Genomic DNA, 25,097 nt, shown 5'->3' on the forward strand with positions numbered 1-25,097 from the left:
GCAGTCTCGTTCAGCCCTACAAACCCTGAATGCGCATTAAGCCTCGGCGCTGGCTCTCTTCTTCCTAATCCTCCGGGGCCGAGTCACCCCTTCGTTCGTTACATCAAAGACATGTTCGTTGCCCTCTCTATCTTTGCCCTGTCGCTTTCTTTCCTTGTTTACCAGCGCCCACCCTCGACATGGCTTGCCTTTATCACTCGCCTCAGCCGACCAGGAACGAGCACGATACCCGATAAGTCGCAGAATGGCAACAAAGAAGGCCCCACCCCGGCCAGGGAGGAGCGCATAGAGCTCAAGTCTCCCTCGAACCATGAGGCAGTTGATGGGGTTGACAAAAGTCCATCGCTCGAGTCTACACCAAAAGCTATGCCGAAATCAGACGATAATGCACCTGCGGTGCCCTCCTTCACGCTCAACGAGCACGACAGTTCGGATGAAGACGAGGAAGACAATCTGCCGCCGCCTTCATTTCCAGCCATGAACTCGGCACAAAGAGCCTCTCAAGCGCCTCCTCAATTTGCCATGCCTCCACCGCCAAAGCCGTCCCTCATGCCGCCACCTCCCAAACCCACTACGTCTCTCATGCCGCCACCCAAAGTCGCAGCCTCGAGCCTACGTCCCCTCCCCAGCTCCACGTCCTCACAATCTATGCGCGTACCCACCACCGGCCCTCTTCCGAACCGCGGACCGCTTCCGAATCGAGGCCCGCCCACCTCAAACGGAGGTCTCGGAGTCCCACCAAGCGCAGGCCCCGCCATCAAGACACCAAACGCACGGGGCAAAGTGCTCCTGTCGCCAGGCCACTCGCCGCTCGACTGGGCCCACCTACAGAAATCCGGCAAAAACCTGTCTGGCGTCGACTCCATGATTCGCGTTACACCGGCCATGCTGAAGGAGAAGAATGGGCGCAAGGGCAGAGATGCGTGGTCGAGCTATCAGGGAAAAGTGTACAATATCTCGCCCTACCTACCGTTTCATCCCGGTGGAGAAGGCGAGCTCCGTCGTGCGGCGGGCAAAGACGGGACCAAGTTGTTCATGGAGGTGCATCCGTGGGTTAACTGGGAGAATATGCTTGGCGAGTGCATGGTAGGTATTATGGTTAGCGAGGAGCAGGTTCCTAAGGTAGTAGAGGGTGATCTAGAGGATATGGACTGACATGTGTGTGATACCCCCCTTTTTGTAGATGGTATGCATTGCGTGGAGTTTTGTGGGTTCTCACAGGGGTAAAGAGTATAGCAAGACTAACTTGTTGGTTAAAACCCCAAGTTTTCTTTCTTTCTTCAATTTGAGTTGATAAACGCAGTAGTAGTTCTATCAAGCCATGTTCAAGAAGATGAGAAAGACATACAATCGTGTGGTAATACAGAAACAAAGTGTACATATGTAACATATTTACATGTGAAAAAAAAAGGGGGGGTACACAGATCCAAAACGAATCCAGCCCCCCCCATTCTGGTATATAGATAAAAAAAAAGGAGAAACAAGATGAGAAGAAAATCATTAACAAAAGAACAAAACGCTATGGACTTCTCGGCGAAGACATGGGCGAAGACGCATACCACGGCTCTCTCTCCTCCCTCCACGCATTCCCCGCAAACCCACCCCCAGCATATCGCGCCTCCTCCCTCGCCATGTCGCTCTCCGCACTACCCCTACCAACATCCATAACCTTATCCCTCAGCTCATCCCTCCAAATCAGCTTCCCCTCGCTCGCGCCACTATCCCTAGGCTGCGCAGTCCCCTGCCCGGGCCTTACAAACGCGCTATTCGCAAAATCGCGCTCGACGACTCTTTCCTCCTTATCCACCATCTCGGTGACGCCGCGGCCGTTTGCATGAACGAGGATACTAGTTTTGTTGAGCGAGTGCTTGACTGGTTTCTTAGCGTTGAAGATGTCGCTGATTTCCTCGAGGGTGCGGCGCCGAGTTTCGACGAAGAAGAAGTAGATGAAGATGAATTCGAAAATGTCCCAGAAGATAAAGAGGAGGTAGTACTGTTTTGACGTATGTTAGTAAAACGGCACAAAAATGAGTATCTTGGAGGGGATATAGGAAAGGGGAAGGGAAGAGAGAGAGAGAAACATACCTTCCAACCCGCCCCTGAAAACGCAATCCCAGTCACAAACGTATTGTAGAAATTCGCAATGTTAACCCAAAAGTTATAAAACGCCATGCCCTTTGCGCGAGACTCGTACCGCAGACACTCTACAGGGTACAATTGCTGCAACGGCGTGTAGCCAACACTATACACGAACCCACATATGAAGACAAACGCAATAACCGCCTTGGCCTGACCAGGTCTCTTGATCTCAGGCGTCCGGTTATTCCCTAGGTAAACCGGCTGCCCATCCGGCCCCGTCTTCAAATTCGTTGCAACAAGCGCACACACAATGGCGAAGATGAAGACGAGCATCGCCGTCGAAACAAGCAACTGGGGTCTTCTACCCCAGGAATCCGTGTAGATGGCGCCGAAAATGGCGCCGCTGAAGGAAACGACGTTTTGCATGCCGTTGTAGAGGAGACGGGTGTGATTGTTGTTTATACCAGCGCCTTGCAGCATGGTAGGGTAGTAGTAGGAGACGGGCCCGTTGCCGGACCACTGGCCGAAGAAGGCCATGGCGAGAACGAGCATGGTTCTGTAGCGGGCCTCGCGCGAGTTGAAGAGTTCGCGGTAGTCCCACCAGCGCTTGTCGGAGCCCGTGACGCTGATGTCTTCGACCATTTCTTTGTATTCGAGCTTGACGATGGGCGAGTCGCGGTCGCCTTCGCCATGCAGGCGTGCCATCGTGTTTAGGGCTTCCTCGTGCCGGTCATTGGCGATGAGCCAGCGGGGGGTTTCCGGCAGGAATGGTGAGCAGCAGAAGACGATGCCCGCGAAGATGAGTTGGAGCCACACGGGGATGCGCCAGGATTGCGTGCCGGGGATGTTGCTTGTGCCGTAGGGAACGAAGGATCCGGGGATACCACCGACGTACCAGAATGTGTTGAAGATGCCGGTGCAGACGCCGCGGTAGGAAGGATGGGCCATTTCAGATACATAAGCTGGGCCGGCAGTCGATGTTATGGCGACACCGAAGCCCAGAATAAAACGACCACCCATGAAGCCACCGAGGTTAACGCACGTTGCTTGAATACAGGCACCAACAATGATAATCGAAGTGCCAATAAACATCCCCCATTTTCGTCCTCGGAAATCTGTAGCTGGACCGGCTACAAACGAGCCGACAAGGTTACCAATTGTATAAATGGCATAGACGATTCCAGTAGTCGGCGTCCCCTCATCGATGTCGAAGCCAAAATACGACCGGTACTGGTGATAGCTGTTGATTGCGCCCATGAGCGATCCATCGTAGCCATTGATGCAAGAGTTGAGTGTGGCGATAAAGAGGCAAAAGTACAACTAATGCCGTAAGTTAGCGAAGGCAAGTTACAATACAAAATAGAAAAGACTAGCTTTGTGTCAAAAAAAAAACCGACCTTGAACATAGCCTTTGTCCACGGCCTAACATTAGCCTTTGCCGTAGCATCGGCAAAAGCAACGTTCTGAACCTGCCGAATCTCCACGGTGCTACTACTACGCTCCGTATGCGAAGTATGCACATCCCGCTTGTGAATATGCTCCATGTTGCCCGACTACTAATCCCACAGCGGGGTCAGCACCGGGTGGAGAAGAGAAAAACCGAGAGAATGTAATTGTCGGAGCAAAAAAAAGGTGTGGCATACACAGAGAGAGAAGGGAAAGTGAAAGCCCGCCTCGTTGGTGATGGTGTGCCCCGAGGAAACAGTTAGAGACGGGCGTGGGCATCGGCCTGCACATCAATCCTGCCAACTGACCTTACCCCCTCCCAGCACCATAAAACAAGCCAGGAACACGCGCGGAGAAAAAAAGTGGCTGCGGCGTGGGTGGCTAACTAAAGTGGAGTTTTGCATACTACGGCAAGGCGGCGGAGGGAATGGAGGGGTCAATTTAATTTAATCAAGCCCCCATGTCCAAGACTTTCGAAGATGTGCTTTGCCAGCGGACCCCCCATGAAGGAAAGAAAAAAGCCAATCCACTCACTGAGACATGTAAGATTTCCAGGCAGGGCGGGAACTGGGTAATAGCAGCTTGGTCGTACAGCGCAAGGGGGCAGATTGGTTGGGTTTCCGCGGGGCTGGGCCCGCATGATGACCGGGTATTTGTACAGATGCAGCGTCGCTTCGAGGTGACCCGTAGGCGCAGAGCGACTGTGATTGGGTGTTTCGTGGGTAAATGAGGAACGGGCAACAACAAGTGGATTGGGGATGGATGCTGCTGCTGCTGACGATGATGGTGCGTGTGAACAGGAGGCGAAGGAGGCCCGTCAAGCCCTGGCTGCCCGTTGGGAAGGAAAGAAAGCCCGGTTTCTGACTGCACAGGGCGAAAAGCGTTGGTGGAGATGGAGGGCGTCTCGTGTTGGTGGAGGGTCTAGTATGGCAGGAAGGCCAAATGTCCACCACAGTCACTCAACCACATAGGCGACCGTGATCCAGGGCCGCCTGGCGTTTGACGCCGCAATCCTTCGTTGCTTCCAACCCTTGCCATATGCTCGACTCGGCACGCTCGTCCGCGCGCTTTCGTCAGCCCCTTGAGATTCGCGAAGGTCGCCTGCATGGGACGTACATAGATAGATATTTGGGAGACGGCAGCCGGAGAGCATGGCGCATATCCGATTGCGCGATGCAAGAGTGCCGCCACTCGTTATGGGGAAAACATGGGTTTCTAACGTAGAAGATTGCGTCAAGCCGTATCCGGCTCTAGTCCCGAGCTAGCGGTCCGAGGAATCCGGGGAAGCTAAACCCATGTAAGTACTCTCGTATACACTCCATACACACATGTATGCTATTCGTATTCAGAATCTCTGTTGCACACAATCTTACTCGGCGCCCACGAGCGAATACCTTGCTTCTGTGACGAAATCGCATCTGTATCTACTTGATGCATGTGCAACTGCCGCTTCATGCCCGTATCCACTCCCGTTGCCACCGTGCCTACAGTACGAATATATGCATATTGGTGCCCCACCATAGCGGTCAAGTTTATACCCCCGGTCGTACCAGTAGACACGCCCAAGATGCTGAAGATCTGCTTGCCGTGTGGTCACCTGTACCTACTGCACTTTGCGCCGAATTACACCATCCAGGATCTCGGGTTAATTCTAGAAGCCACTAGTCCTGCCAGCCTGCATACCATTATGAACATGAGACACGTCGAACCACACACGCACACCAGACTTAGATAGAACAACCTTGTGGCTATTATACATGTATCCTGCGTCTAAACTACGGGGCTTTGGGGAAAGGTGACTCTACAAGCCTCCCTGCAGCCCCTCATGAATACAAACCCTGCTCTCCTCCAATCCAATCCACTACAGCAATAAGCGCCCATCTTCTACAAACACGCTACTCGTCTATCCTTGCCCTAACCGCCTACTCATCATCATCTGGGTTAGTGTCCGATTCATAGACAAACTCGCTCGGAGTTGATGCCTCCGCCTCTCCCTCGTAGACCATGTTGTCATTGACCGGCGCTGCAGCTGTTGTTACTGATACGCCTTCTGGTGCTTGTTCGCCAGAGGATCCTGATGCTCCAGGGGCAGGGGCAGGTACAGCCTTCTTTACCTTGAGCTCAAGGAGCGTCTTCGGTTCCGAAGGCTTGGTGTCTGTAAGAAGAATCACACCAAGAGTTGGCTGCTCATGTGTTAGCTTGGCTACTTGATCGAGTATGGCATGTACGCCACTCACCTTCTTTACTGGTACATATCGCTCGCTTGGGAAGCTAATGTACTTGATTTGTGGCGGCAGCACACGCGACATGTTCTCCAGCTCGTAGCCCACCTTTTCCTTTTCTGCCTTCTTCTTCGACAATGCCTCTACAGCCTGTGCTCCCTCGGCCTTGTCTCCGTCTTCCTTCTTCGAGTCCTCATCAACGTCCATCTTGTCATCGTCGCCCGATGGCTTTGGTGTGGCAGGAGTATGGTCGACATCCATACTCTCTCTTCGCTTTTGGCGCTCCTTGACCATCCGCCGTCGCTTGTCTTGGGCTGTCGTCGACAAGACTGCTGTCTTGATTTTCTCTGGCGCCTCCTCTGCCTTGACCTCAGCATCAGGCGGGTAGTCAAACATGCTCGGCCGTGTGTTGCTGTGGAACTTGAACGATGGGATCTCAAGCTCCTGGTCCAGGCCAATGACAGCAGTAGGCGTGAAGCTGAGAGACAAGAAGTGGGTCAAAGGGAACCAGTACCAGTACTGAGTGAACACAGCCATACCAACGATGGCAGTCATGTTCAGGTTACCTGTCGGCGTCTGCAGGCCGATTGTGCAGTTTCGGCCTCCAGCATCAATGATACCGAGAGCAAGAGCGCAGCCGAACTTGGCCATGGCGTCTTCATGACGGTCCCCGATGACCTTGGCCAACTGCTTGCGGATTGATGCTACCTTCGGGTTCATGGCCTCGTTTTGCTGCACCATGATCATGGACAGCGAGATCAAAGCACCTTGGCGAACGAAGTCGGTAGAGTCCTTCATCATAGGCTCGAGCAAATCAACCGCCTCAGGGAGTCCAGTTCCGGCACAAGCGATACCGAGAGCCATTGTCGCTCCATAACGGACATGGGGGTTGTACGACTCGGCAAGGAGTTCAACCATGCGAGGAACGCTACCTGGCTTCCGGAACAAGATGAAGCCCAAGCTCATGACTGCCACGCGTCGTACATCGTCGCTCACATCACTGACCGCAACGTGCAACAGCCTTCGGACAGCCTTGTTGCTACCCGTACCGCAGTATGCCAACGCTATTGTCATGATTCCTCCGTAGCGTAGAGTTGGGTCTGGGTCGTCTAGGAGACCGTTGATGAGTTCATCGGCGGCCTCTTGTCGGCCATACATGATGAGTGCCATACCCATGGCCAACCCTCGAACAATCTTCTCGTGCTGTGTGTCGTGTGCATACTGGATCATGTCCTCAAGTGCCTTGATGTTGCCTGTGCCAAGCATGACAAGACCCATGGAGAGACCGACTGCCTCACCGTTGATGGCGGAATCGGTGTACAGTACGTTCTTGAACGCTTCAAAAATTTCCTCAGAGCCCGTGGCCATGCCTGTGACACCAAGACCGAGCGCACCACCGTGCTGAATGACTTCTTCAGACGCATTCTGGAATTGCTTCAGGAGCAAGTCAAGAACATTGCTTCCGTGGTTGGCGTAAATCAAACCAAGAGCGTACAATGATCCACCTTGCTCGTAGTGAGAACCTGAAGAAACACTGTCCTTGGGTAGGTATGGTTCGAGGAGTTTCTGTCCTTGAGTAATGTTGCCACGGTGGATGACACCTAAAGCAGCGGTCGCCGAGAACTTTGACCAATTGACTGCCTTTCCTAGCCATTCCAAGTTCTCGCGGAAGAATGTGTCGTTGGTGGTGCCTGCATTCATGAAAGCGTTTGCAAAGGTGACACTAGAGTGGAAAATGGAGTTCCTGGCCTCCAGGCTGTCGCGAACCTTGTTCAGGATAGCCTTGTCTGTACGGTTGTTCCTGTACAGGAACTCGAGGTTTAGTTCGATGCTCTTTGTTCCCCGAAGGATATGGCGGACAGAGTTGAAAGACTTGAGCTGGTCCTCGGTCGATTCAGAGTCTTTGGAGCCCGAGACATTGCTGGTGTCGGCATTTGCGAGTAGAGAGTCTGATTCACCTGCTTCCGTCGATTGGGGCTTCTGGGTCTCTTCCTCTTTTTCGGCAGGGAGTTCTTCCATGACCTTGCTCAAAAACTCTTGTGTGCCGTTCTCGTAAAGGTCGAAGGAAATCTGGTATGCGACAGCTCGTGACTTGTCGTCGCCGCGCTCGATGAGCTGGCGAATGAGTTTCGAAGCAAGGGCATGCTGGTTGAGGTAGACAACGCATTTGGCAATAGAGAAATAATCAGGGTTCGGTATCTGGTCGTCGTTGAGAAGATCCAGAATCATGCGAAGAATCTCGTTTCTCAGACCACGCTCTTGTACCACGTTCATGCAAATATCGAGAACATATTCCATCAGATCCTCGCTCTGCGCAGACGGCTGTGCGGGCTTCTTTCCCTGCTTCTTCCCCTCTTGGCTTGCGCGCACAATAGCTTCGCGCAGGACCTCAAGATTCCGAGCCTCAATGGCGATCCCGACAACCTGCTTATAGTTGCCGCTCTCGTAGCAGCTCTCGAATATCCTCCTTACAGTGCTGTGGAGGTTCTTCTGCACGTTTCGCTGCAGCACCATCGGAGTAGGGTGTGCTCCAGGGACGCCAGCATTGCCCCCACCGGGGACAGTGGGGTCAAATGTAGACGAGTCCTCCCTGGAAAGGAGCGACTTTGATGGTAACGCAGACTGGGAGAAAGGTGTTATCGGCGATGCCAGGCTAGCTGAAGTACTGGCACCGCCAGCAGCGCTTCCCGAAAATGACGTGCTCAGCTGTGGAGGGGCCTGGCTTGCCTTACTCACAGGTGTCGGCGGGTTGTGCATGACTGAGAGCGCGATGTACGTATCCAAGCATTTCGCTACAAAAAGCAAGTCAGAATATGCTCTCCAAATGATGACGAGTTCAATGCCTCAACAAGAAAGGACAGGATGTAAATGTGAATATAGGCACAAAAGGAATGCGGTATCCCTACCTAGTATTGTCTCCTCGAACTCGGCAGCCTTGTGGATGTCGAAGAGCTTGCCCGCACCCAGCGCGAAGACCATGCTCTCATTGTACTCTTGCAGCTGGTAGTATACCTTTGCCGCTACCAGGGCCGCAAGCTCGCGCTCGGGAAACGACTCATCTTCGTAGAGGGCCTCACTATGACGGCATCCATATTAGTGGCTGTACGATAACGGAATTACCCGAGTAATGTATGCAGTGCGTAGCTGAGCTTCTTACATTTGACTGACGGAGCCCGCGACTTCTGGCCATAGCAAGTCGATCTCCTCGTTCAGCCGCTGGAGGGCGAATGAGCGCAGGGCTGGGTCCGGTTCGGAGAGGAAGCCAACAACGCCGGCGGCAGATGTAAGGCCGACCATTGTGTTGTGCTGAGCGAGGACAATACGTGTTTCGGTGTTGTGAAACGGTTGCCCGCGGTGTTGGGGAGAGAGGGAGCTGTTGCGGAAATGGGTAGAAGGCGATGGAGCTGCGCAGTGGCGCCTGCGGGCTTGCCTGCGATCAAAGGACACGGGGGGACCGTGATGCTTCGGACTTGAGCGTGGCCGTTGCAGTGAATGAGGGACAAAGATGTGAGATTGAGGAGAGATTGATGGGGATGGCGAGGCGCCGTGGTGGTGAGTTCGGGGAACCGTGTACGTGATGGTCTAAACACAGCTCGTGAGTCTCGGAAGCGGCGACCCTGGTCCACTTCAACATGACATAATACGCTAGCCTGCACATCACTCCCACGATAAGATCCATGGCGTGCGCCTCACTTGCGATGTGTGACTCTGCATAGAAAAGGAGTTTGTGTGACCATTAGGACTACCGTTTTCTTTTTGCAAGTATTGCAAAACTGGCACGGCTGGCATAGCTAGTAAAGCTACATCCTTGCCCCTGAATATTTAGTCACACTCACAGAGTGAAAGAGCAAGTAGAAGCTATATTATGCGATGTAAATAGTGAGAATCGGGTATCTTATTTTGGAAACACAAACTCCAGAGGATGCTGATCCCAAATTTGCTGTATCGCGTTGAACCTTCCAAACGCCGTATACGAACAACAATAGTATTACAGTACAGCCATACAACTCGTCCATGCCCCTATGCACTAGGACCAGGACCAGGACCAGAAACCGTAATCTCACGCGACAACACCCGCAGGTTGTTCATCATCCCGTTGATCAGGCTCTCGAATTTGGTGGGCTCTTTTCGTCTCACCTTGTCTGCTTCTGCTATGAGCACGCCAGAGTCTAGTTCCAGCTCTAGTTCGTGGTTCTTGCTGGGCCCTTGAGAAACCTGTGTTAGATCAACCTGATAAGCACCTAGCCACGAGTATGACATGCGGTCTTTCTGCCGGTGCATGCCCTCGGCCGTCTTTCCACCCTCCACAGCAGGCGTGAGACTCTCTATAGGACCTGGGAAGTCAATTTCCAAGTTGATGCCAATGCGGTAGTCCCACTCGGTCTTTGGAGAGCTGACTTCGAGGTTGCCTAGCCTGTGCTTTATAATCGCACGCAAGAACTCGCCCGTGTTTTTGTCGCGCGTCACACGAACACGCTGTCGGCCACCAGCTGTGCTTATCAAACGCTGAACAATGGGATTCAAAGAGCTGAAGCCTTGCTGGTCTAGTTCGTAGAACATGTCCGTCTCGTAGGTGTGTCGGTAATCGATGGGAGGTCGTGGGGCTCCTGGAGCCTTTGATTGCTGAACCTGCGCGTTCAGAAACAGGTTCATGCGTTTGTGCTGTTGCGCCGTCATGGTACTCTCAAACTTGACTTCCAAAACATCGGTATTCAAAACCGTCTCTGTGCGCCAAAACCCACGCAGTCGCTGGTTCGTCTGCTTGTCTATGATCTGACCCCAGCGCGCTTCCACTTCCAGCTGCACTCTTGGATCTGCGATCGCGCTCCGCACAACTTCATTGTTGACAGCCGTGTTCCATATAAAATCGCATACGTTGCGTGACACGTCATCGTAGATTTGTGCATCGTTGGAGATGGGCCGCTCGAAGCCAGAGAGTTCGCGCACCGCGGTCCCTGGGGGAGGAGCGCCTTTTTCTGATGATGGATGTCCGTTTCGCTCAACCATTGGCGACGGCTGGGGTCGCGGTTGGGGGTGAGCCTGGGGCGGAGGCTGCGCGTGCGGCTGGGGTTGAGCGACAGTCGGCGGCGGACGCGACTGCTGGCGCTGCTGCTCTTGGAGCTGCTTCAGTTCGGGGGGAAGCTCCTCGCCCTCGCGATAAGCCCATATTGGCTTTGGGTCGTGGCGTTTGCGCTTGAGCGACATCTGCTTGAACTTGGTTTTAGGCGGCGGCGAGGGTATCTTTGCAGCGAAGGTGACGGGAGAAGAGGTCGCGGTGGAATGGGGGATGGAGAGCGAACGGCGCGGTAGCACCGTTGCGTCTCCATCATGATTCACTAGCGCAGATATATCCATGGAGGGTGTGGTAGGGTTGTGCGTCGGGTCAATGTACTCACCATCGTGTACCAGGAGGCTAGTGTTGCTAGCGCACGGCCCCCAGGAGCAAAGTGACCCTGGCTGCGCGGTCCAAAGCCGTTGACTTGGGTATCGCTCTAGTCTTTGTTGGGTTTCAGCACATGCTGGCCGTTCCCCGGGCCTGCCTTGGATGGAAGTGTAAGGTGTTCATTCAAAGTTTGCCTACTATCCGCTAGTGTCTACATCGAATCTTGCGGTTCATGCGCCAGACCGTCATTTGGTCAGGCGAGTCATGTATGTGCATCTTGTGCAGCCCTCTCTCTCTCCACATACACACGCCCCCTTCTATCAATAAATAGAACGTCTCCGCTCCCGCGGTACCCTTACGCGTCTTGGTCAAGGCCCAAATCTTCCTGCGCCGGGACAATGCGGAGCGTGTTCGTGTGTCCCATGCCTCCCCTCCAACCTTGCACGCAAATAACGGGATCACCCTTGCTAAGCACTCCGAGCTTGATGGCGTTCATGATGCCCCACTTCAGTCGGCGGTCAACGTCCTCCTGCCATGGCTGTGTCTTGAAGTCTGGCTTCGCCTCGGGGAAATAGAATGGGTAAACGCCGCGGTAGAGGTGTGAATACTACATGATAAATTAGTGATGGGTGCACTTCTCGTGTTTCGCATCAACCTACCCTAGCGGCCATCGCGTTACGGGTAACCATGATGATGGGGCAAACAGGCCTGTACTTGGAGACGAGGCGGGCGGTCGTACCACTAACATTTGTTAGAATTCATCGGTATACAGGCCTCTGGGCCACTCACCTGGTCGTCAGAACCAGAATAGCACCGGCATTCTGCTCAAGACTAGCGCTGACGGCGGCCATGGCGCATGTCTCAGTGGTTGGGCATGGCACGGGAGCAAGCTTTCGCAGCTCGTCGAATGCGTTGACATATGGAATAGCGACTTCAGCAAGCAAGCAAGTCTCGTGCATCATGGTAACGGCCTCTACAGGGTAGTCACCCTTTGCAGTCTCACCAGACAACATGACGCAGTCAGCACCGTCGAGGACAGCGTTACCAACGTCGCTGACTTCGGCACGAGTTGGGCGTGGGTTGTAGGTCATGGACTCGAGCATCTGGGTGGCGCAGATGACGGGCTTGCCGGCAATGTTGCACTTGGTGATCATCATCTTCTGTGCAATGAAGACCTGGCTAGGGGGGATCTCGATACCAAGGTCACCACGAGCAACCATGACACCGTCAGTCTCTCGCAGAATCTCGTCGAAGTTGTTTACACCCTGCTGGTTCTCGACCTTGGCAATGATTTGGATGTCCTTGCCCTCCTCACCGAGCACCTCACGGATGGCGGTGATGTCGCTGCCCCGGCGGATAAAGGACGCAAAGACCATGTCGACCTTGTTCTTGACACCAAACTTGAGATCGGCCTTGTCCTTCTCTGAGAGCGGGGGAAGATCAATGTCGGTCTTGGGCAGGTTGACACCCTTCCTTGACGAAATCTTTCCGTTGTTGACGCACTTGCACTTGAGCGTCTTGTCGTCTACGATCTCGAGGACCTCAAATGAGAGGACACCATCGTCGACGTAGATTGTGCGGCCAGCCTCAATCACCTTGGTGATGTTCTTGTAGTCGACGTACATGTTCTTGTCGTCGCAGGAAGTGGCGTATTGTTCATCGGTTGTGATGTTTATGATGGCACCGGCCTTGATGGGGATATCAGCATCGCCCACGGTGTTACCCGTTCGGATTTCGGGGCCCTTGGTGTCGAGGGCAATGGCAAGCGGCCTGCCGGGCTGTGACTTCTCGGCTTCGCGCGCATGGTCAATGACGGACTGGTGGTACTCGTACGAGCCGTGGGAGAAGTTCATGCGGACGACATTGAGACCGACTTTGCGGAGAGCATTGATCTTCTCAGCAGAGTTGGTCTTGGGACCAATGGTGCAGATGATGGAGGTTCGTCGGTACTGCTTGGCAGGGGTGTACTCAGTGTTGAGCTGGCTGAGCCACTCAATCCTGGTCCTGCCGGAGTTGAGGTGGTCTAGACTAGATTCGGGGTCAGTGAATGCTCCGAAGGGAATATAGTCCCCGACATGCCCATGGTGCGTGCTTATTGCTGCAAAGCTGCTGATCCAATGACACCGTCTATGGGTACACTGATCATCATGGAACAGGGAGGTAAGTCGAGAACTTGGTACAGAGCCGAGTTGGACACTTTTTCTTCCCGCGGAGCTGTCTTATCTGCGCAGGCGTACATGGACTTGCGCCGGCCATGTCTGCTGCAAACAAGAAGGCTGGGTGTGTGTGAATGAAGTATACGTACGCGTTTGCCATTTTCTACGTCTAGTAGTGCGTGAATGGGGGGACAGAAGGAGGGAAAGGGAGGACTGAGCGAAGTTATATCGCTGTAGCGGAGTGCGGGGCCGGTAGGAGCAGTATACAGACAGTCCACTTGGCAATGCGGTGGCTGCAGAGTAGAGGAAGAAGAGGAGAAGGTGAGCGAGCTGGCTACGAAGACAACGGCGCTCGACGAGTTTATCTTGTCCAGGCCCAGGCTAGAAGTTTTGTTGGCCGTCGAGCGTGTTTTGGAGGGGCAGTAGTTTTGGCGCTAGTGTAGGTGCTTAGTACGTGGGGCTGCACCCTGAGCGACGGCACGTTTGGATATAACAATTGGAAACGGATTGCGATGGAGAACTGGGCTTGGTAGCAAAAATGTGGGATTGATAGCGCCACTCCAGCTCCGCTGACTGGCCTGCTGACGGCATTTCTGACCTGCCCCCGTGGTGGTGGTGACTCTCTTCGCCCATTGCTTGTTCGAAACCACCCACGTTGCGGCGTCATTTGCACTCAAGCATCCCACTCTGATAAGGCCCTGTACGTACAGATGCAACCTGCTGCTCAGGGCCATTGCAAATCGCGGCACCGCATTCCGGCGCCCCCGTCCGGTGTCCGAATTCCGGTGTCTCGTCGTCGCAGCTTAGCTAGTGGGCATTTGAGTTTATGTATCGGTGCGCGGCCGGATGCTGGCGTGTCATGGCATTTTTTTCTTCAGTGCTTGTGCCCGCGTGGAGATGCATGCTGCCTCGGGGGTCTCATGGGGTCAATGTCATTGAAAAAAAGATCCCTGAAGGGGGTTCACCACGATGAGGACGGCCTAGTTATATATCACCTGCCTGTAACATGGCCCGCTCCTAGATCACCCGTAGGTGCTCCGCATGGCCGTGGTGCCCGAGGTTCAATCGCTGTCCACCTGCCACTGGGACGTGGGTATCCTGGAGTTCCATATCAGTGGGTACAATCACGGCCGCCGCCGCGTGGTCCCGAAGTTGTGCCTGTGCCTGTAGTACCGCATGTACGAATGGCCTGTTGTAAGCGGGTCGCGGATTGTCACTCTGCAGGTACATGACCTGCGTCTGGGTGTGCAAATACCACAGAATGCTCTGATCTCTTGCCGTGGCCCAGATCAATAGGTAACGGTGCAGGAACCCTATTAACGTCGCGCATGCTGCGTGCCAGCTGGATCACATGCAGGGAGAGTGACTAACCACGGCACCAGCCACACGTCTCTCCACCACTTCTATCTAATCGCTCTACACCGCATCCTTCCACCACTCAACAACCGCCACCCGCGACAACATCCATACCCGCCACACTCTTTGGTACAGTGATCGCCAAACAACTCCCCAAGACCCAACTCCGCTTCGCCCCATACTCTCCACAATGGTCGTAGGTAGCCTGCTCCGGATCCGCGCCTGTCGGGCCGCCGAGTCGCATCCTCAGTAGCTTACACTCCCTCCAGCTCGGCAAAGTCGCACATTACGCCTTTGATGCGGTCCTAAGTACGTGCACAGAAAGTATGCCTATTCCAAAAACAATGTTACTAACCATGCCACAGTCTCCGCTTTCCTGGCTGGCGTCCGGCGCTCAACTGGCCTCACGTACGTTGTCCCCATCCTCTGTTCCTTCCTAGGCACAACCACTCCCCCCCTCCCCCCACTCCTCACCACCACCACACCTGGACCTCCTGCCCGAGCAATATGCTCAACATGATTTCGCGACCTTGATACAAGTCTGGAGCTAAAGCTAAACCCCAGACCCAGTCTAAAGCCAGATTCCTTCAGCGAAAACCCCAGCGCCCTCAAGTGGTTTGAAAACTACCTCTGGGTCGGCGAGACCGTCATGGACCAGAGCGTCGCCCTGTTCGGTGCCAGCTCGTACTTTGAGCGCAAGCGATAAACCGTTCCTTTCCGATATGTACACACTGAGCACAAGAGCTTGGTGGTCGAAGAAAGAAAGCGACCCTTTGTGGCGACAGGCGATAAACAACTGCGACACTGAACCGTTTCGGGTGGAAGAGAAAAAAGCAGAGACAGAGACATTGCAGTGGGACTGTAGAGACATGGATGTGGTCTGGAAAAGTGCAACCTGCGTAGTACGCAGCACGACAAAACACCGGGCAGAGAGCATGTGGCCATGCGGGTTTAAATTTCCTCGTTTTACTCCTTTGGTGGAGGGTGTTGGGACGCCTACTATCTAATCGTCTAGCTAGACGACAACGAATTTACGCTTTTGACATTGACACCAACGTTTTTTTTCCTTCAACCGTGACATGCGATGGAATGCGATTTCGCTACTTGAGTAAACAACCTATCTGGGTATCATGCTTTTGGTGTGGCAGGACACAGGAAACTATCACATACTCCATCTCTTTTCCACGCGAAACAAATCTTTTACCCCCTCCGCTTAAACCTAAACCCCGTTTCCTCATCATCACTATCATCGTCTCTCCTCTCAAACCTGCCCTTCTTGGCAGGCGGTCCACTCGCAGCGCCGGATCCCCTCTTCCTACTTCCCTGTGTCTGCGTACCCTCGAGCTGCGTTTCGACAACTCGTTGTGTGCGCGCACTACTCCTCTGCGTCCGCTCTGCAGGTACCACTTCCTCGTCATTGGGCCCGCTATCCTCGACATTAATGACTTCCCGTGGCGTCTGAGTCTGCGTGCTATGTTTGCGTCGAGCGAAGCCGCCGACTTCTGGTTCAGAGGCCTCATCGTCGTCGGCTTGTGTGCCACGACGGCTGTGGTGCGAGCGTGATGAGGGCTCCACGTCTTCGAGGAAGAAGGCGTCGCCGATGCCGAAACCTTTCTTCGGCGGGGCCTCTTCGAGCGTGACGATGACTTTGTGGCCTTGCACCCCTTGTTCGACGCCACGACGACGGAAACGCTTGAAGTTTTTGCGGCCGTTCCACTCGGGATTCCAGCGGTCGCTGCCTGCTCTGCTCTGATTGTGTGCGCTGCTTCTGTTTTGTCGTGGTAAGACGTCCATTTCCTCTATCTGTGCTAGGTTCTTGAGCTCAGAGATATCGATGCCTTGGAGTGCTTCTCGCAGATTTTCCTCGTCTGCTTTACGTCGCTCTTCTTCTTCCTTGATCCGCTGGCGCGTTTGCTCGCGGACATTGATCTCTTTCTCTGCTTTGGCCTTGGCCTTGTTGAGTCGTGCCAATGCATCTACGCCTTTGGTACTTGACTTTTGTACAGGTTCACCTGCTTCAGGCTCCACCGAAACTGATGGTGCCCGAGTAGCTGCTCTCTGTTTTCTCATCTTTGCGGCCATTGGAAACAGCGTATCTATCTGTTCCTCCTTTTCGACGCTGTCTTGAATATGTAATGGTAGAGAGGCTTGGTTCTGCGTACTGGGACCAGCTTGTGTCTGTGAAGTTGCAACTGATGACCCTGAGGCAGCGACCTGTTGTACATTCTCCTCTGGTATGGTTTCCACCTTGAGCTTCTTCTTCGGGATCGGTTCGTCATCATCGAAACCTGTGAAGCGGCTGGTCTTGGACCTACTTATGCGCTTTCGTGGAATCGCCTTTATGGGTTCTTCTGCTGGAGCTACACTCCCTTCCCGGGATTGTGAAGGTGTCCCTGACCTGGACATTGGAGTTCGGGCACGGGTAGAACGTCGAGTTGGAGCTGAGTCGGGCACAGGGTCACTAGAAGGCACTTGGATAACTTCAGCGGGTGGCCGTTGGAGTTGAGTACGGTCCTTTGTGATGATCACATCGAGGAACTCGTTTTGTAAAATGGAGCGTTGACCAAGTGCTTGATCAGCTCCAGTGACAAAGCTTGCGGCCCATTCTTCCATTGCGTCAGGATAGGTTGGCAACCGAACTGTTATAACTGGAAGCTTCTCGCCACTTTTTCCACGTCGTTTCTTGCCTGCGACGCTGTGAACATAATCGACATATTCCTCAACGGTCGTCTCGCCTGGTCGGACATTGTAAAGTAAAGCCTTGCCGCCTCCACCAGTGACCGGGTCAAGCAAGCTACTGTATTGGCCTTCATTCAAGAAAATAAAGGTTAAGCCTGAGAAAACTTCTGATCTTGAAGCATCGGGAAGCAGCATCTCCTGCGGGCGAGCAACTGGCTCTGCGCCTGCTGCCGGTATATAGTCCTTCTCAGCCGGCCACCATGCCTCAAAGTCTTCTTCCAATTGAGAAGGTATGTAGTTTTGTTCCTCATCGACCGATGCGGCTGCAACACGGAGAACCGCTTCAAGAAATTCGGCAGTAACTATGTGCTTGCCGGACGTTAGACCAGAGAGAACCTTGGGCAAGTTTCGCTTCGCTGATACGACATGGGTTGTCTTGTCGAACACAAAATCCGTCGTAGTCTTGATGTCTAGGGAGTGCAATTGCGTACTACGTGCTTTGCCATCTCTTGACTCCTTGGACGCATAGGTGAACACAACTGGACGCCAAACAACTTTGAACGGCGCATAGCCTTGAGCTAATCGAATTGTGTGCTCTGTTCCTTTCAGTATCTCGCTGCTGTAGGTCACTGTTCCGTCTTCTGTCTTTTGGCTCTTCAGCGTTGTCTTTTCATCGATTGTAGTCCCTTGACGGCAGCTGAGGTCAATAACCTCGATCTGTGACCGTTTGTGGAGTTTGGTTCCGTCCTCTGGTGCCACCTCATAAACCTTGAGCATTACATGCTTCCTCGATACAGCCTTGTTGTCAATCTTCCAATTCCTTCCCTGTGGGCCGTCCTGGTCGGCTGCCCTAGTTCGACCGAAGAGCTGCTGCGATCCCGGGCGGAGCCACACGCGCTTCCCTTCAAAAAGACTCTCATGTTCCAGGAACCACATTGTTGTGGGCTACGGCGAAGCGGCTTACTAGCGATCGGACGGCGATGTATTTGATGTGCTGCGCATTCTGGCTTTCATGGTACGCCTGCGCTCTTTCTCGTCTGGCATGGCATGGCACGACATGTGAACAGGCTACACTGAGGTATGCGAGTTGACGCGCTGTCACGTGACGCGCTAACGATATGATCTCACCTCGACCAGTCACTATGCTGCTCCCACTTCTAGACTCTTACACATCTGCTCACTCTCTGTGCGCCATGATTCTGATCTTTATGATATGTTTAAAAGTTTAATGGAGCGGTTGTCATGCCTATTGGTGACTGCTTCTTCGCTTCGTACATAGCCTGGTTTTGCTATACATTGAATGACTTCTTGAGCCATTCAAGTCCACAACACATTTATGTCTCTAGTATCATCATCCATAGGCCTCTATTTAATCATGAAGGATCAATAAAATCCTAGATAAACATGAGGAGAGAAAGCCAGCAGTTTACTGGCCATCATAACAAGATTCCAATGTTTCCAAACCATTATGCATTTTTTGTTTATTTGTGACGAGAGATAGGTGGGAGTGAATGACTAATCAGGACGGCCGAAATCCCCAATTTAGTAAAAAGTAAAAGTCGGGGCAATCTTGCATATATCTAGCAGCGCCACCATGACAGCTGTGTACACTTTCACCAGATGACACCCGAATCAAATGCTTGCAACGGTGCTAGTATGAAGATCGACATGCAACTACGCAATGAATTATGTGTACAGGGGCATCAAATTGTCGGCCAATGCAATTTTGCAGTATGCTCTGAGCTCATATGGATGACAGTTGTGTCTGGACTCGAGGCTATTGAAGCCAATCATGTGACTATGATGACAGACTAACCAGATTGATTCGCCATGACCGCACGTGAGACCGCGACATGGGGAGATCTATTTCTACATCGGACCATCGCACACACGGCCTTCCAATTCCCTGGGACTCCGTGTATATGCTTTTTCTCGATTCGGACTTTTGTCTCCGTCACGCCGCGTACTGACATCCCGACGCCACTTGTTGAGCCACGCTGCAGGACTTCACCGTTGCGCTGAACACATCTCGAGGAAAGTGAGAGTGCGCGCAAGTGAGCTTTACGACTACGCTATCACTTGAGTCCACGCTTCCGTTTTTGTTTCACCTTGCCAATTGCGCTCCTTGATTTGGCATAGACAAGTTGGCTGTCATCGACGCCTGCCGTTATATGTCAACACTGCAGGTCCGCCAATCACTGCACACGCCAACCCAACCCAAGTACTTCAAATCACATCATTCGCCATTCTCGCACTCATTAAAAAAGTTCTGGAGTTTTGCCGTAAGATGGTGAACAAGATCACGTATTCACGGCGGCAACCCGATAAGCGGCGCCTTTCCTTCGATTTTGATCAAGTTCGTGAGAATGACGACGGCCGCAAGCGGACCAAGACGGCTCACGGATCAGATGAAGTTCAGTTTGTGACGTCGGCTTCAAAACCACAGGCTAAGAAGCCGCTTGTGTCGAAGAAAAGCGCATTTGGTGGACCCGTCTCCATACCAGATGATGCCGATTTGGAAACTTCACCTAGAAGCGTCAACAGACTTTCGGTTTTCGACAAAGTCCTGAGTAATGGAAGGCATCAACCTGAAAAGACAGATGAGAATAGTCTCTGGACCACTAAGCAACAGTTTTCAGAGATGATGAAGATCGGACAGAGGTCCAGAGAGCACAACGACCAGAAGAACAAACGCTATCTGCCTACGCCACCAGCCGAGGTTCAGAGAAAAGGGCACGATGAAGTGCAGGAGGACGAGAGTTTTGTACGGCTGAATGGATATGTTGAAAAAGACAGGTTGAACACGCCTGAGACATCACCTACTCCTTCAACGCGAACCTTTCAGCTGTCTGGACAAGCCCGCAGGAATGCGCCAAGAGAGCCTTATCAACCGAGGGCCTACAAAGCCTTACTAACTCCCGCACCACGTGAGAAGATCAGCGGGTCACTACTATCAAGAGAGTCTCGTGAAACCCAGTTGTAAGTGCGATTCGGAGTGTGCCTTAGTTCCGCAGACTGACTCAACTAGATGGTCGACGAACCAAGTCAGCTCACCGTTCTTGCAGCTCCCGCAAAATGTCCGGGATATCATCTACAGATATACACTAGGCGGCAAAACAGTCAACATCAACTATGAGACCTACCGGATAACCTTCGACCCCACGAGGCCTCAGGTGGCGAAGAAAGTTACGCCTGTCTTCAAGTATCATTGCACAGTCATTGATGGCAAGATGAATCCTTTCCAGGCGGCCGCCAAGCCGTATATCAAGATACGCAAGAGCTTCACTCTACTCAACAGCGTATGTCGGCAGTTGTATGTGGAGACTGCGACTCTGCCATATAAACTCAACATGATGTGCTTTAGCTCACATAACATCATGGTCAACTTCCTGCTCATGGAGAAGCGACTGTCTCGTGAGCAGCTCGATGCTTTCACGCAGCTGCTCCTTCGCAACGAGCTGCCTGGTCCGAACCTGCTGGCTTGTCTGCGAAGTCTCGAGAAAGTTTACCTTGTATCTGACCAGAGCGGGAAGTCTTCGGGCTGGTATCATGTTGAGCGCGAGGAAAGAAAGGAGCCAAATCTAGTCCAGGCTCCGAAGGGGCGTACATAATGGGTGGGTTGGGTGGTATGTAATAGGTAGTGCAGGGGATTTCCTTTATTTGGTCGGATTCCGACCAACACGGCCGTAAGAAGCACATTTTCGCCGGTCTTGTTGTAGACGGACTGGAGATGCAATATGCAGCATGACTCGATTTCCTTAGTAGTGCACAATGCATCTGGTACGTGGCCGTGCCACTTTTGGGGTGCGCATGGTTGGTTTAGTCAGATTGGCATGTGAAAGAGGCGCCGTGTCTAAGCCCGCGTCAAGTTCAGATGACCACGCGCTTGACACCCTTAATTTTTTGGCGTGTGCACTGCCGTCTCATGTGCTTGGATCTCGTGCTGTGTGGAGATCGAAAGGAGCAGTTGGAACGCGTGGGAAGCGGTTCATAGGCGCACCCCACGTTTGCACCCTCTCCGGATCTACGCTGCCTGCCGGTTCTCCGCAAGCCAGTCCCCCAAGTCAGCACCGTCAGCGAGCACAATGACCCGAACGGTGCATGGCAGCGGGTACAGTAGTGTGGAGCTTGTGCAGGTCCCAGAGGGAATATTTGCTAATCATCAGCACGGGGCCGACAAGGACGGGCAGCGGGTGCTGCTGGAGCGAGTCGTTGTCACCTTTCCTTAGCCGTACCCTTGACGTTTAATGACGATGGCCCACGGACACGCGCCCACTCTTCCCCGGCCCTTGAGCCTGCACTGGCAGCTTCTGGTAAATACTTCAGAGGCCGGTGTCCACCTTTGCTGCTCATCTCCTGTCGCTCTGCCAGTTGTCTGCTACAAGAATTCCACTCGCCGACCCGTGACGTAGCTTCCGCGACTTGCGCGACACCTGGCGCATGACCACCGCCCACGGTTAACCCCATTTCCGCCAATACCTACACCGCGTCTCTGGGGAAAAGCACTATTATTACTACGCTGTCGACCGCCGTTTTCAATTGAAATATCCTGTCCTGCCAGTCTCCGCCTTCCCACCTCGATAGCTTCACAGCCTGTTGCGCAGCGCCCCTTTCGGCCCTTTCCTTTGACCATTGTCCGATCGTCCAATTCAGGCCTTGCACCGTTCGCGCATGGCGTGCACCATTGCTCCATGTCACTGCTGTCTGACACTATCTTTGCAGGCGGCAGCACTCGACTGCACGTAAGAGGAGGACAAAATGGCCAGAAATCCTTGAGAAAGAGCAAGAGTCATGCTGGGTTTCTGGGCCCCCTTGCACACCTCGTCAGGAACCCCGTAGGCAGTCTTGTGGGAATATTAGGCGAAAGAAATGTCCCTGAGCAGGGGTTTGGCACAGCGGAAGACGCCCGCCGGCAGGTCCTGTACCTGCGCTTGAAAGACGTGGGTTCCTCAGATTGGTGGTACCCATCATCACATGCTAACGAGACTGCGCTGCACAGGCCGAGACCTACGACGAATGGAAAGCCGCTGCCACTGAGCTCGACATCTTAGAGGGCAATGAGGCTTGGAAAGACGAGGATGAAACGCTCGAGTACAATGCCGACCTAGTCGCCGCTCGACTAAGTGAATTGGACGACGCGCGTATGAGTTGCGACGTCAAGAGGATGTTGTTCCTGATTAGAACTACCCTCACCCGCGGCTTAGGCGACATGGGCGATCTGCGCCTGTACAAGCATTCGCACATCGGCACCAAACGGCTGATTGAGAGGTACATTGAGTCAGCACAACAAACTTTGGCTGCTTTGTTGAGCGTCTCAGAAAAGCAAGGAGACCAGTGTTCTGTCGAGCCACGACGACTGGTCGACCAGCTCCTGCAGACACGTCAATCCTTCGGCCGAAGTGCATTGCTTCTGTCGGGGGGTGGCACTTTGGGCATGAACCACATTGGCGTTGTTAAGGCCCTGTGGGAAGCCCGTCTCCTCCCACGCATCATTTCTGGAGCGTCTGCTGGAAGCATTGTCTGTGCTGTGCTTTGCACCAAGACGGATGCAGAGATACCAGATGTCATGCACGAATTCTGCTATGGTGACCTTAACGTGTTTGAAAACCCCGATCAACCCGATGGCCTCCTAGGCATGGCGATGCGTTTGATGAAATCTGGTGTTCTTTTCGATATCTCGCATCTAACCAGAGTCATGCGAGGCTTGCTTGGAGACATGACTTTTCAGGAGGCATACAATCGGACCCGTCGCATCTTGAACATACCGGTTTCAACATCCTCGCTCTATGAGCTGCCCAGGCTGTTGAATTACATTACGGCGCCGAACGTCATGATCTGGTCAGCTGTGTAAGTAATGTGGATACACTGGTCCATGTTTATACTAATGAAGCTCAGATGTACATCTTGCTCAGTCCCATTGGTTTACAAGAAAGCCTCACTCATCGCTAAAGACCCAAAAACCGGTCTAGAAGTTCCTTGGGACCCCAATCCTGACGCTACTTGGATCGACGGCTCAGTTGACAATGACCTGCCAATGACGCGTCTGTCGGAAATGTTCAATGTTAACCACTTTATTGTCTCTCAAGTCAATCCACACGTCGTTCCTTTTCTGGAGAAGGAGGAGGAGCTAGTTCCTATCGAGGATCAACAAGACATTAACGCTGGACCTAGCTGGCTAAGCCTTTCCGCCAGTCTGTGTAAAGGAGAGGCCATGCATCGCCTGCAGCAGATGGCAGATACTGGGGTTTTCCCAAATCTTGCCACCAAAGTCAAATCTGTCCTTAGCCAGCGGTATTCTGGAGACATTAACATCTTTCCCAAGATCCATTATGCCGACTTTCCTAGGGTGTTGAGCAACCCGACAACCGAGTACATGATTGGATGTATGTTAACCGGGCAACGTGCGACTTGGCCGAAGCTTTCACGCATACAGAACCATGTCGCCATTGAGCTCGCTTTGGACGATACAATACAGCAATTGAAAGGGCGGCTTGTATTCCCCTCCACACCCACCGAACCCCAGATCAGACGCACTAATTCCCAGGACACTGACATTTCCCAAAGAAAGCGAGCGAGGTCGACACACAAATCAGCCCGCTTCCAACTGAGGACGAGTCCCCCCAGCCCTGTACTTAGGAAGTCAGCACCTACTACACCATTCCTTTCTCGCACGCAGTTGAAAGCATCACTGCAATCCCTATCCGCCTCGAAGAAGATTAACGACGCAACCCGTCACCAACCCCACGGTCTAAATATTGATGCGATTCAGTTGGAGCCAGCGTCGTCAACCAACGATACTTCTGACCAAGACTACTTCGCAGACCCCGACTCAGATCTTACAGATGGCATCTCGTCACCTTCGCCACCCACATCACCCAATTTCCAAGGCCCAATCCTATGGCCTTCCACACCCCAAGCCGTGATGCGACCTGCCCCGCAACCGGTATCTCAACCTGTACAATCACCGCCCATCAATATCAGCCCACTTCGCCGCCGCACAGACACATTGTTCCATCTCACCATGACATCAACGACCTCGCAGTCAACAACGGGTAACGCGCCAAGCTCACCCGAACTACGCTACAAGCGCCTATTCCATCCTCCTGGCCCAGCTACCCCCGACGTCAGTGTCGGCCCGCCACAGCTTGAGCAGGAGTTTGTCTGGCCCACGCCATCACCAGGGCCCAGCCGCCCGGGCAGTAGACGCAATAGTGCATCTGGCTTGCCGCTTGATCACTCTGGTACGAGGGGTATGCTGATGCGGAAGAAGAGTTGCATGTAATCGATTCTGTGTAGACTTTTTACATTTTTCTTTTGTAGATTCGTACGACTACAAGCTAGTCTTGTTTCCGTATCTTTCAATCCCGTTCATCTGCCAGCCACACACTCTCTTCTCTCATATGTTCTCCATATGTATCCTGCATTTTCAGGCGTGTGTATGTGTGCTTGAGTTTTTTGGAGGATGCAGAGTGGTAGATGGATATACAAACATTCACCTATTATTTCTTTTTGTAGAATGTTGTAGAAGCAGAGTCGGTTAGTAAAAGAAGACCTTACCGTCTGTTTTGAGGATAGATGGAAACACACAATTCGTAAAGTGAGAAGAAGAATATGCATCAGACAAAGAAGGAAAGAAGGAAAGAAGGAAAGAACGTTTATTAGTAGAGATTTTATATATGTATATACCCTCTTGTTGTTGCATTGCCACCGCCCCATCGTCATGTCCCCATTCGTTATATACCATTACTCATTCATCCCCCGCCCTGTCTCTCTCTC

At 52.9% G+C, this 25,097-nt stretch overlaps 7 protein-coding genes across 7 annotated transcripts; 3 read left to right on the plus strand and 4 right to left on the minus strand.

The window, feature by feature from the left end:
- Positions 1–111: 111 nt before the first annotated feature.
- PSV08DRAFT_403004 (uncharacterized protein) lies at positions 112–1,155 on the plus strand (the record flags this gene model as incomplete). Its single annotated transcript, XM_014228570.1, has 1 exon — positions 112–1,155. One exon carries the CDS (start codon positions 112–114, stop codon positions 1,153–1,155), a length of 1,044 nt encoding a protein of 347 aa, XP_014084045.1.
- On the minus strand, positions 1,151–3,762 carry PSV08DRAFT_225842 (uncharacterized protein). Its single transcript, XM_066092198.1, has 4 exons — positions 3,477–3,762; positions 2,086–3,399; positions 1,474–1,993; positions 1,151–1,410 (listed from the first exon to the last, which is right to left on the minus strand). Exons 1-3 carry the CDS (start codon positions 3,621–3,623, stop codon positions 1,520–1,522), a joined length of 1,935 nt encoding a protein of 644 aa, XP_065948952.1. The 5' UTR covers positions 3,624–3,762; the 3' UTR covers positions 1,151–1,410; positions 1,474–1,519.
- Positions 3,763–5,235: 1,473 nt separating this feature from the next.
- Positions 5,236–13,615, minus strand: PSV08DRAFT_410667 (pyruvate kinase). Its single transcript, XM_066093865.1, has 10 exons — positions 13,436–13,615; positions 11,920–13,158; positions 11,790–11,871; positions 11,557–11,737; positions 9,788–11,083; positions 8,905–9,172; positions 8,654–8,823; positions 7,243–8,539; positions 5,763–7,206; positions 5,236–5,708 (listed from the first exon to the last, which is right to left on the minus strand). The coding sequence occupies exons 1-10, from the start codon at positions 13,444–13,446 to the stop codon at positions 5,448–5,450; spliced, it is 6,249 nt and encodes a 2,082-aa protein (XP_065948953.1). The 5' UTR covers positions 13,447–13,615; the 3' UTR covers positions 5,236–5,447.
- A 1,089-nt stretch (positions 13,616–14,704) lies between these two features.
- Positions 14,705–15,356, plus strand: PSV08DRAFT_310444 (uncharacterized protein). The gene is made up of 4 exons (XM_014228575.2): positions 14,705–14,838; positions 14,912–14,951; positions 15,008–15,050; positions 15,207–15,356. Exons 1-4 carry the CDS (start codon positions 14,833–14,835, stop codon positions 15,346–15,348), a joined length of 231 nt encoding a protein of 76 aa, XP_014084050.1. The 5' UTR covers positions 14,705–14,832; the 3' UTR covers positions 15,349–15,356.
- Positions 15,357–15,718: 362 nt separating this feature from the next.
- PSV08DRAFT_403008 (uncharacterized protein) lies at positions 15,719–18,355 on the minus strand. Its single transcript, XM_014228576.2, has one exon. The coding sequence runs from the start codon at positions 18,255–18,257 to the stop codon at positions 15,843–15,845; it is 2,415 nt and encodes an 804-aa protein (XP_014084051.1). The 5' UTR covers positions 18,258–18,355; the 3' UTR covers positions 15,719–15,842.
- A 1,253-nt stretch (positions 18,356–19,608) lies between these two features.
- PSV08DRAFT_410669 (triacylglycerol lipase) lies at positions 19,609–25,036 on the plus strand (the record flags this gene model as incomplete). Its single annotated transcript, XM_014228578.2, has 5 exons — positions 19,609–20,300; positions 20,350–20,924; positions 21,975–22,261; positions 22,321–23,168; positions 23,217–25,036. 5 exons carry the CDS (start codon positions 19,609–19,611, stop codon positions 24,601–24,603), a joined length of 3,789 nt encoding a protein of 1,262 aa, XP_014084053.2. The 3' UTR covers positions 24,604–25,036.
- On the minus strand, positions 24,503–25,036 carry PSV08DRAFT_310464 (uncharacterized protein). Its single transcript, XM_066092650.1, has one exon. The coding sequence runs from the start codon at positions 24,936–24,938 to the stop codon at positions 24,690–24,692; it is 249 nt and encodes an 82-aa protein (XP_065948954.1). The 5' UTR covers positions 24,939–25,036; the 3' UTR covers positions 24,503–24,689.
- Positions 25,037–25,097: the final 61 nt, after the last annotated feature.

The sequence above is a fragment of the Bipolaris maydis genome, assembly GCF_028858645.1.
Source record: "Bipolaris maydis strain C4 unplaced genomic scaffold PSV08scaffold_9, whole genome shotgun sequence".
NCBI classification, from domain to species: domain Eukaryota; kingdom Fungi; phylum Ascomycota; class Dothideomycetes; order Pleosporales; family Pleosporaceae; genus Bipolaris; species Bipolaris maydis.

Coding starts and splice junctions, on each gene's coding strand:
- PSV08DRAFT_225842 (XM_066092198.1), bottom strand. CDS start 3,623: ATGGAGCATATTCACAAGCGGGATGTGCATACTTCGCATACGGAGCGT. Junction 3,400..3,476: donor GGACAAAGGCTATGTTCAAG/GTCGGTTTTTTT, acceptor TTACGGCATTAG/TTGTACTTTTGCCTCTTTAT. Junction 1,994..2,085: donor TTTCAGGGGCGGGTTGGAAG/GTATGTTTCTCT, acceptor ACGTCAAAACAG/TACTACCTCCTCTTTATCTT.
- PSV08DRAFT_410667 (XM_066093865.1), bottom strand. Junction 11,872..11,919: donor ATTCTGGTTCTGACGACCAG/GTGAGTGGCCCA, acceptor AACAAATGTTAG/TGGTACGACCGCCCGCCTCG. Junction 8,540..8,653: donor GTTCGAGGAGACAATACTAG/GTAGGGATACCG, acceptor TGCTTTTTGTAG/CGAAATGCTTGGATACGTAC.
- PSV08DRAFT_310444 (XM_014228575.2), top strand. Junction 14,952..15,007: donor CGCCTTTGATGCGGTCCTAA/GTACGTGCACAG, acceptor ACCATGCCACAG/TCTCCGCTTTCCTGGCTGGC. Junction 15,051..15,206: donor CGGCGCTCAACTGGCCTCAC/GTACGTTGTCCC, acceptor GCTAAACCCCAG/ACCCAGTCTAAAGCCAGATT.
- PSV08DRAFT_403008 (XM_014228576.2), bottom strand. CDS start 18,257: ATGTGGTTCCTGGAACATGAGAGTCTTTTTGAAGGGAAGCGCGTGTGG.
- PSV08DRAFT_310464 (XM_066092650.1), bottom strand. CDS start 24,938: ATGCATATTCTTCTTCTCACTTTACGAATTGTGTGTTTCCATCTATCC.